The sequence below is a fragment of the Hylobates moloch genome, unplaced genomic scaffold (assembly GCF_009828535.3).
Source record: "Hylobates moloch isolate HMO894 unplaced genomic scaffold, HMol_V3 SCAFFOLD_52, whole genome shotgun sequence".
Taxonomy (NCBI): Eukaryota; Metazoa; Chordata; class Mammalia; order Primates; family Hylobatidae; genus Hylobates; species Hylobates moloch.
In genome coordinates this window covers 49,403-60,348 of record NW_026652327.1, presented here as the reverse complement: position 1 = coordinate 60,348, position 10,946 = coordinate 49,403, and the positions used below count along the sequence as shown (strand labels likewise).

Below are 10,946 nucleotides of genomic sequence, written 5' to 3'. Positions count from 1 at the left end.
AGATAGATAGATAGATAGATAGATAGATAGATAGATAGATAGATAGACAGAGGTATATTCAAAGCAGTAGAAATCTGTAACAGTAAAAATGAAAGAAGCACAGTTAAATGTAACACGTAGGAATCCTTGAAATATAATGTGGATTAAAAAAATTGCAAAATAATATATCCACTGTGATACCATTTTATAAAGTTAGGAAGCAAGCAAAAGTAAACAATATATTGTTTAGGAATACAAGGTTTTGTTTTAAACTATTGAAAATAATAAGCCAGGCACAGTGGCTCACACCTGTAATCCCAGCACTTTGGGAGGCTGAGGCGGGTGGATCACCTGAGGTCAGGAGTTCGTGACCAGCCTGCCAATGGAGTGAAACCGCGTCTCTACTAAAAATACAAAAATTAGCCAGGCATGGTGTCACATGCCTGTAGTCCCAGCTACTCAGGAGGCTGAAGCAGGAGAATTGCTTGAACCTGGAAGGTGGAGGTTGCAGTGAGCCAAGATCACGCCATTGCACTCCAGCCTGGGCAACAGAGTGAGACTCTGTCTAAAAAATAATAATAATAATAATAATGTACTAGAAAAGGGAGGCAGGGCATGGGCTTCAAATGGAGTGCTGATGCTTCCTTTCTCAGGGTAAGTGGGAGGCTCGTGGTGTTTGTTTTATTGTGCTTCATAACTTGTCTGTTATATGTATTATTATGTATATGTCAAATATTTCACAATAAAATTTTAAAGGTTCCATAATTTATATTTCAAAATTTTGTTTCTAGGGATCAATTCCTAAAATAATGATGAAAAATTAAGTTCAGCAAAAGTTTATCAGAGTGGTATTTATCATAGACAAAAAATGAAACAGCCTAGATGTCCAATACCATTTTTTAAAATCTTGCGTTTTTCAAGAAGGGATTTCAGAAAGTCATAAAAAGTACAGGCAGTGAGACAAAAGTAAAAACTTGCTGAAAAATTAAAGTTAAAAGAAAGAAGAAAGCAAAAGAAAGCCTAACTTTCTTTTAAGAAAAGTTAAGTAAGGTTAGTATGAAAAGTGTAAGTCATAATGTCTCCTATTCTAGAAGAGGCCCACAAACTTGACTATAAGCTTTCCAGTAACCAGGATAAAAAGGAAAACATGATTCACGTTGACTTTAAAATAAGAACATATCAACTGTTCTGATACTGAGACCAGAGAGAAATTTCTCTCCACATTAACTGTGTGGGCAAGTTATTTCACTTTTCTCTGTCTATGAAATAGAATCATACTATTACCTATTGATATAGCATTGCGAGAATTATCAAAGGTTAGTTCCTAGGACGGCACCTGGCAAGTATAAGCACTCAGATATGTTACTGATTAGCCAAAATGAGTGGCATTCTCAAGACTATCCTTATGGAAATCAATATCATGGAGGTAGATATTAAGAGATAAACATAGAGATATTCCTTGCCTTCGACAGGAAAGCCTCCCAACGATAGGACAGAAGTGTTGTGAATTTTCTGGTGTTTTGTCTGTGTTCATTCAATACATGTTTATTGAGCTCTTTATGCCAGGTTTTCTGTTTTATAATTACGGCCAGGGTACAGGTTATTAAGTTGGTGTTCTGCTTCAAGCAACTGTAAGTAGTTTAATCTTGAAGTCATTCTAATTTGTTGAATGATAAATAAAATTAATTGCTACATTTATTGAATTTTTTCTTTTCTTTTTTTTTTTTTTTTTTTTGAGGCAGGATCTTACTCTGTCACCCAGGCTGGAGTGCAGTGGCACGATCTTGGCTCACTGCAACCTCCACCTCCCAGGTTCAACTGATTCCCTTGCCTCAGCCTCCCAAGTAGCTGGGATTACAGGCGCACACCACCAGATCCGGCTAATTTTTATATTTTCAGTAGAGACAGGGTTTTACCATGTTGGCCAGGCTGGTCTCAAACTCCTGGCCTCAAGTGATCCTCCCACCTTGGCCTCCCAAAGTGCTGGGATTACAAGTGTGAGCCACTGCGCCCAGCCCATTTATTGAATGTTAACTGGGCCTCAAATTCTGTACTAATTTCTTTACATATATTATCCCATTTAATCCTTACAACAACACTTTGAGGTCACAAATATTATCTCTATTTTTTGGTAAGATTTGAACCCTCGGAACGGGCAAGCCACTTCCTTGAAGTCACAGCCAGCAAGTATGGGTTCAGGCCAGAATTTGGATCCAGGCCTTCCTGATTGTAAAGTCCATATTCTTAGTCACTTCAGTATATTACCTTCTGTGGAATGAAACTGAAACATATCATACCTTGAAACCTTTTGTTCCAAATCTAAAATATTTTTCCCTGACACCCTCAGTCAAATAGTTCCTGATTGTTATTATCTTGTAATAAATTCATGCATAAATCTTATTATCTTCATGGTTTTGGCTGTCAGGCTGGAGAGTTAACCTTTCCCTGGTCTGACTGTTCTGATTGGTACTCATCATTTAGTCAGTTGATTTGATCACCAACCTGAAATGTTTTCTTAAAAACCATTTTTAAATGGAAGGAGGCCAGGTACAGTGGCTCACGCCTGTAATCCCAGCACTTGAGGCCAAGGCGGGTGGATCACCTGACGTCAGGGGTTCGAGACCAGCCTGGCCAACTTGGTGAAACCCCATCTCTACCAAAAATACAAAAAATTAACTAGGCATGGTGGCGAGCGCTTGTAATCCCAGCCCACTCGGGAGGCTTAGGCAGGAGAATTGCCTGAACCTGGGAGGCAGAGGTTGCAGTGGAGATCGTGCCATTGCACTGCATCCTGGGCAACAAGAGCAAAACTCCATCTCAAAAATAAAATAAAAATAAAATAAAAGGGAAGGAATGTTTGGATTGGAAGTAGAAAGCTCTAGCAGTTGAGTTTGGTAATCTATAATCTTATGGGCCAAGACTCTAATGACTTGTTTTGGCCCCTGCTGAGGGCACTAAACTGTGTTGCCTCTGTTCCAGATTGTGAACCTTCTTCCTCAGTTTGCCAGCTAGTCAAAAGACAACCTTGTTAGTGTTTGCAATAAAGCTGCCTCTTTAAAGATCAAGAAAAGTCAGACTCCTGACAGTCTGACCTGGGCTCTTGAGTGTCCCTTGTCAATTGCAGTAATATAGATTTCAATTCAAACTATGAAATGTGTATGTCATGCTCACCGGGTAGGTTTACAGTCGAGAACTTTGCCTGTAATCATTTTCCTTCAGATGGGCATAACACAGTTATTCTGAGACTCCTGATAGTAGCGGCAGTGGCATGGTTAGGACCTCAAAAGCCACATACTATCAGATTAAAAAACACAGATGTGTTCAGCTCAGCGGCTTGAGGTGACTATGCAGTCTTGCATTGCACAGTTCAGAAGCCTATCAAGAAATTTATCATTCTTTTATATATATATGTGTGTATTTTAGAGATGGGGTCTATGATGCTGAAGCTGGTCTTGAACTCCTGGGCTCAAGCGATCCACCCATGTCAGCCTCCCAAAGTGCTGGGATTACAGGCATGAGCCACTACACCTGGTCCCCAAAATTTATCATTCTGAAAACTTGTATGAGGAGAGGATTTACTCTGGGGGATGGACAGAGTCTCTTGAAAGATAGAATGAAAGAGTAGAAGGCTGAAGTTTACATTTGTTGGATACATTAACCTCAAAAGTCTTCAATAAATGAAGACCCACTTGCAGATACTGATTTCTTTTTCCTTTTACTATGCTTCTAACCTTACTTTTGGCCTTTGTTCATAATACATGTTTTCTTCCTTTCCTGGCTTCCCATTCTTAAGTCATTTCATCTAGATACGTGTAGACCATCTGTCCTTCCAAAACGACAAGGGACAGGGGTGGGAACAAGAGGTGCAGTGTGAACAGAAAGCCAGGAAAAACCTTGCAATTTTTGGGCTCCTCTTTGCCTATCCTGCAGCCCCCTGGCGAACAAGAGGGAAACAGCTTGTATCCATTTGAGAAAGTGGCAATGGCTGCAGAAGGGGAAATGTGAGGCTGTTAAGCTCTCTTCCTAGACACGGAAAAACAATGCAGATGGTGGGTGGCGTGCTGGAATACACACATGCTGTGCCTCAGAATCAAACACAGTGGAGGCTTTTAATTTTCATTGAAGTAGAACATCAGAGGTTCCAACATTAGTGGAAAATAGGTTGGGTGAAGTAAAATATAAGCCAGTAATTTCAATTGCTTCCAAATATGCAATTAGAACTTTTCTACATTATGATAATTTTGTAATAACCTGTGTCTTTCCTCAAAAGATCCTCCCACAACCTTGGGGATTGATTACATGTATATGGCACTCCAGGAGTGCACCCACAGGATTGCCCCAGCTTAAGATGGCGGTTGAGTATCCCTTATCCAAAATGCCTGGGACCAGCAGTGTTTCAGATTTTGGAACATTTGTGTTACACTTACTGGTTGAGCATCACTAATCCAAAATTCAGGCCAGGTGCTGTGGCTCACACCTGTAATCCCAGCACTTTGGGAGGCCTGAGGTGGGCAGATAGCTTGAGCTGAAGGGTTTGAGAACAGCCCAGGCAACATAGGGTACCCCCATCTCTACAAAAAATACAAAAATTAGCCAGGCGTGGTGGTGCACGCCTATAGTCCCAGCTACTCAGAAGGCTAAGATGAAAAGGTCACTTGAGCCCAGGAGGTCGTGGCTGCAGTGAGCCATAATTGTGCCACTGCACTCCAGCCTAGGTGACAGTGCAAGACCCTGTCTGAAAAAAAAAAAAAATCCAGAATGCTCCAATAAGCATTTCCTTTTTGCATGATCTTTGAGCAACGTGTTGGTGCTCAAGAAATTTTGGATTTTGGGCCAGGTGCAGTGGCTCACGCCTGTAATCTCAGCACTTTGGGAGGCCAAGGCAGGCGGATCACCTGAGGTCAGGAGTTTGAGACCAGCCTGGCCAACATATAGTGAAACCTTGTCTCTACTAAAAACTACAAAAATTATCTGGGCATGGTGGCACATGCCTGTAGTCCCAGCTACTTGGGAAGCTGAGGCAGGAGAATCACTTGAACCCAGAAGGTGGAAGTTGTAGGGAGCCAAGATCATGCCACTGCACTCCAGCCTGGACAACAACAAAAAAAGTCGCTCAACAACAACAAAAGAAGTTTTGGATTTTGATGCATTTCAGATTTGGGGTTTTTGGATTAGCAATGTTTAACCGTGCATACACTTGACCCCTGTAGCCACATGATGTCTAGCTATTGCCCTTGAAAATTTAACCCTAATGAAGGTCCTTGAGATACTACCTTCAAAGTTCCCTAGCCTTAGCATAGTGATCTTCAGTTAATAAATTTTGAACAAATAGGACATTAGTTCAAGTCTGTTTCCATTAGCTGTTTTGTGTGTAAAGAAAAACAGCTCTCCATGGCTCCCTCCAGCCATGTTTAAGACCTCAGAAATAAGGGGGTCCTGCCTCAGAAGAGCCTAAAAACCTAAAAGGAGAGGTGCTGCCCAAAATCAAATTACAGAGCTGAAGGAGTAAGCTTGGAAGTGGCCATATGACTTGGACAAGCAGAAGTTGATTGTTTTTAAGCCCTTTCAGATTCCAGTCACTTAAAAATAATCATAATAGAGCCCATTACCAAAAGACAAGTCTGAGTTTTCAAAGAACATTAGTAAAAATGCTAATCTGAGCATTGGAATGGTTGCTTGGGCATCTGCACTGGAAATTGACCTTACTGTCTGAAACAAAACAGAGGCGAGGCCTCGTGCCCCTATGGAGAACAGAGAATAAAGGCCTTTTGTAAGCCTTGAGCAAGCTGCAGCTGCTGCCAGTGTTACAAACAAGAAAGTTTTCAACCATGAATCTACCTGGTGAGATAAAGCTGAAAATTCATCTAATTCCAACATATGGGATTGCCCCATAGCTGTGAAACCTTCCAGATAGGAGTGGAATGAACACTCTAAATCATTAAAGTTGGCCCTGGAGAGCAGGGAGCACAGCCTTGTTTCACATGCCTTAAAGAAGCCCATAGGTGAACTTTTACCCAGGTTTCAGATTTCACTGAAAATCTGATTTAAACGTTGCAAAAAGTATGCCTATTTAGAAGATTTCGTCAGTCCTCCACTTTGTTTCAGGATAGTAAATTGAGTCATAAATCACACTTAAATTGAATCCTGAAAACTTTTGGTATTATCAAAAATTTATCAGCTCTGTAGAATGATGGTGTGACAAACATCAAATATTGAGTGGCAGTGTTGAAAAAGAGGCTTTCACCTAATATTGATGATGTTGATTTCTTTGGACATAGTTTTGTGTTTCATTTAAATGTGACTAAGCCCCATGGCTGTATAAGTTTATCCAAAACAACACAGTGCTATTCTACAGGAAGCGAATGTACTACTGCTCAGAAGTGGGAAATGGTGTGGTGTTGAGAGATAGTCTTTGGACCCAAATAGGGCTGAGTTCAAATCCCAGCTCTGTCACATGTAGCTGCATGTTACCTCAGTTTTCTCATCTGCAGAGTGGAGCTAATAGCAGCTGCTCCGTAGGCTGTTATAGTGACTATATGAGGCCAGGCACAGTGACTCACAGTGACTCACACCTATAATCCCAGCACTTTAGGAGGCCAAGGCAGGCAGATTGCTTGATCCCAGAAGTTCGAGACCAGCCTGGCAACATAGCAAGACCCCCATCTCTATTTACAAAAAAAAAAAAGGTAATTTAAAAAAAGAACATAACGGTGAAGTACCTGGCCCATAGTACATACTCAGTAAATTAGGCCAGGCATGGTGGTTCATGTCTGTAATCCCAGCACTTTGGGAGGCCGAGGCCAGTGGATCACCTGAGGTCAGGAGTTCAAGATCAGCCTGGCCAACATGGTGAAATCCTATCTCTCCTAAAAATACAAAAATTAGCCAGGCATGGTGGTGCACGCCTGTAATCCCAGCTACTCAGGAGGCTGAGACAGGGGAATTGCTTGAACCTGGGAGGTAGAGGTTGCAGTGAGCCAAGATCACACCATTGCACTCCAGCCTGGGTGATGAGTGAAACTCCGTCTTAAAAAAAAAAAAAGGGAAAAAAAATGGTCACTGTTATAGGTTGATACAAAAGTAATTGTATTAAAATACAGTTCTATGTCTTGCTCATTGACACAGTCCCACTACTGAGGAAACAAATTTAGGTCTCTGTCAACTTACTGAGCTAGCTGAAGAAATGAGAGCTGAAAGAGAAATTCACTCTTAACTTTCTTATTTCGTGTCTCATATGTAAGTCCTATCTCTTATCAATGTCCTAACATTTTATTGCTATTTTGGGGAAACTTGAAAATATATTACTCTTCTTTAAAATTATGCTCTCAGACCTTTATGAATTTTTTAGAAGAGTAATCACTATTATTATCTTTAAAGCAAAATTAGGAATGCTTCTGTTCACAAGGTATCAGGATATCGGGACATTGCTGAGTCTGGGTCTGATCAGTAAACGTTATCAATCTGTTCCATTAACCATAAACATCTAGAGGCTAGGAATACCTAACTTCCTGGGAATGCAGCCCAGCAAGTCCCAGCCTCATCTTTCCTAGACCTTACTCAAAATGCTGTTGCTCTGGTTTGACTGTCTCTGACAATAGTAAGTGGCAGATCTGGGATAAGAACGTAGATCTTCTGTTTCTTAGTTTTTGAAGCTCTTACTGAGAATTGTACCTCAAAAATATAGTCCCAGTCATCAGCTGTTTTCTGCCATCAAACACAGCTGATCATCCCATGTTCCACGTCAAAATACTTTCCATTGACCCCAGGAACACTCTTTCTGTTTCCCTCCCAGTTTGAACGCCATGACCCTGTGGATGGGAGAATTACTGAGAGGCAGTTTGGTGGCATGCTACTTGCCTACAGTGGGGTGCAGTCCAAGAAGCTGACCGCCATGCAGAGGCAGCTCAAGAAGCACTTCAAAGAAGGAAAGGTAGGTAGCTTTGGCTGGAGGAAGAAAAGAAACCGTGGGAATGTATGGTTATTATTTAATATGAAGGTATTAACATAATAATGAGAGTATTTCATGAACCAATGATTACACCTAATTCATTTCTGGTACCTGAGGTCCAAAGGGAGAAAAGAAATAAGCAATGGGTGAGGAAGAGGACAGCGTCCAGAATCACCCCAGGTTTCTTGTTCAGGAAAGGATGGCACCAACTGAGATTGAGAATTTTAAAGGAGAGACTGGTTTAGATGGGAAAATAAAGAATTCAGTCATGGGCATCTTAAATTTAAGATGCCTGTGGACTATCCAAGTAGAGATAGTTAGCAAGCAGCTGCATATTCACATTACCTTAGAGGTCTGTGATAGATTTGGGAATCATCAACACATGTTAGAATTACAACCAGAAGAACAGATGAGATTACCCAAGGAGGGTATTTTACAGAAAAGAACTATGGGCCAAGGACAGAATCCAATGGGACACAAACATTTAAGCAGCTCAGGAAGCAAATCTAGAAGAAATGGTTAGCGAATACCTAAAGAAGCCGGGTGCAGTGGCCCACACCTGTAATCCCAACACTTTGGGAGGCTGAGGCAGGTGGATCACTTGAGGTCAGGAGTTCAAGACCAGCCTGGCCAACATGGTGAAACCACATCTCTACTAAAAATACAAAAATTAGCTGGACATGGTGGCGCGTGCCTATAATCCTAGCTACTCGGAGGCTGAGGCACAAGAATCACTTGAAACCGGGAGGCAGAGGTTGCAGTGAGCCAAGATTATGCCACTGCACTCCACCCTGGGCAACAGAGTGAGACTCCATCTCAAAAAAAAAAAAGGAATACCTAAAGAGAGTAGTGAAATCAAAGCCAAGGAAATAGAGGGTTCAAGAACTGAGGGGTCTACTGTGTCACATATAACAGCGAGGATCCAGTAAGCTAAAGGTGGTAACATCCATTGGTTTTGGTGAAATGGCAATAATTGGGTGACCTTTGAGAGGGCTGTTTCATTAGAGTGGTCTAGTTGGAAGGCATATTCGATGAAAAGTACAGAAGCAGAGAAAGGAGAGAGGTGGAAGTGGAAGCTCTGGAAAGTGGGAAATCACATAGGCAAATTCCAAGGCAGTGTATTAGCCTGCTGGGGCTACTGTAACAACATACCACAGACTGGGTGGCTTTAACAAGAAAAATTTATTTTCTCACATTCCTGGAGGCTGGAATCCTGTGATGAAGGTGCCAGCTGATTTGGTTTCTGATAAGAGCTCTCCTCCTGCCTTGCAGGTAGCAGCTGCCTTTTCAATGTGTCCTCACACAGGCTTTCCTCAGTGTGTGTACATGAAGAGAGGGAGAAATCTCTTTGTGTTTCTTCTTATAAGAACATTAATCATAGCAGATTAGGGCCCCACCCCTGTGACTCATTTAGCCTTGTTATTTCCTCTAAGGCCCCATCTCCAAATACAACCACATTGGGCACAGTAGGGGTTAGGGAGGGCTTCAACATATGAATGGGGTAGGGGGTGGGGTCAGTCCATAACAAGCAGGAAAAACAAACCTGGCATGTGTGAAGAACTGAAAAGGGACTAGTTTATATAGAAGGTTCTGAGCAAAAAGGAGAGTGGCCTGAGCTGAGCTCAGAGAGAGATATGAGGAACAGAACATGCAAGACTTCATAGGAATGGAGGGAGTTTGGAGTTTACTCACAGTGCAATGGAACGCCATTAAAGAGTTGTGCTTGCGATAGTTTACTGAGAATGATGTTTTCCAGTTTCATCCATGTCCCTACAAAGGACACGAACTCATCATTTTTTATGGCTGCATAGTATTCCATGGTGTATATGTGCCACATTTTCTTAATCCAGTCTATTGTTGTTGGACATTTGGGTTGGTTCCAAGTCTTTGCTATTGTGAATAGGTTCTCACTCATAGGTGGGAACTGAACAATGAGAACTCATGGACACAGGAAGGGGAATATCACATTCCGGGTACTGTTGTGGGGTGGGGGGGGCGGGGACAGCATTAGGAGATATACCTAATGCTAAATGACGAGCTAATGGGTGCAGGAAATCAACATGGCACATGGATACATATGTAACAAACCTGCACATTGTGCACATGTACCCTAAAACCTAAAGTATAATAAAAAAAAAAAAAAAAAAGAGTTGTGAGTAGTGAAATGACATGGTTGTATCTACGTTTGAAGAGACAATACTTTCCATTGTCTGTTTTATGTTTTTTGGAAAATAGTTTGTTTTTTTTTTTTTAATGGAAGATAGTTTTATGGAAGATAGTTTGGAGAAGAGCAAGCATAGAAACAAAAAGACTGATAATAAGGCTATTAGAATTTAGGAGATGAGTTAGAGTTTTTTGAGCAGCCTTGAGGTTAGAGACCATGGATTTGTGGAACACAAGCAACACTGCTCTCTGGTACCTTTCAACACCAGCTGCCCCTGGTACAAGGAAAGAAAAGATGGTGGCTGCGCACGGTGGCTCACGCCTGTAATCCTAACACTTTGGGAGGTCAAGACATGCAGATCACCTGAGGTCAGGAGTTCAAGACCAGCCTGGCCAACATGGCAAAACGCTGTCTCTACTAAAAATACAAAAATTAGCCAGGCGTGGTGGTGGGCGCCTATAATCCCAGCTACTCAGGAGGCTGAGGCAGGAGAATCGCTTGAACCCGGGGAAGTGGGGGTGCAGAGGGAGGCAGAGGTTGCAGTGAACCAAGATTGCACCACTTCACTCCAGCCTGGGAGAAAGAAAGAAACTCTATCTCAAAAAAAAGATAGAGAGAAAGAAAGAAAAGATGATAGGACTGAGTCAGTGAGATGAACAAACGGAAGCAGAGACCAGTTAAAAGGTCAGGCCTCATCGGGCATGGTGGCACATACCTGTAATCCCAGCATTTTGGGAGGCCGAGGCAGGAGAATCAAAGTTTAAGACTTGCCACAATGTAAGACGTGTCTTTTCTTTTTATTTTTCTTTTCTTCTTCTTCTTCTTCTTCTTCTTCTTCTTCTTCTTCTTCTTCTT

At 41.8% G+C, this 10,946-nt stretch overlaps 1 protein-coding gene across 3 annotated transcripts in view; it reads left to right on the top strand.

The window, feature by feature from the left end:
- The window catches only part of LOC116463681 (calcium uptake protein 1, mitochondrial), a 263,393-nt gene that overhangs the window by 204,925 nt on the left and 47,522 nt on the right, over window positions 1-10,946 (top strand). For all 3 annotated transcript variants that reach the window (XM_032146892.2, XM_058434803.1, XM_058434804.1), the window contains one exon: window positions 7,772-7,909. In XM_032146892.2, coding sequence (XP_032002783.1) covers window positions 7,772-7,909 — 138 coding nt within the window. The remainder of the gene's footprint in view (window positions 1-7,771; window positions 7,910-10,946) is intronic.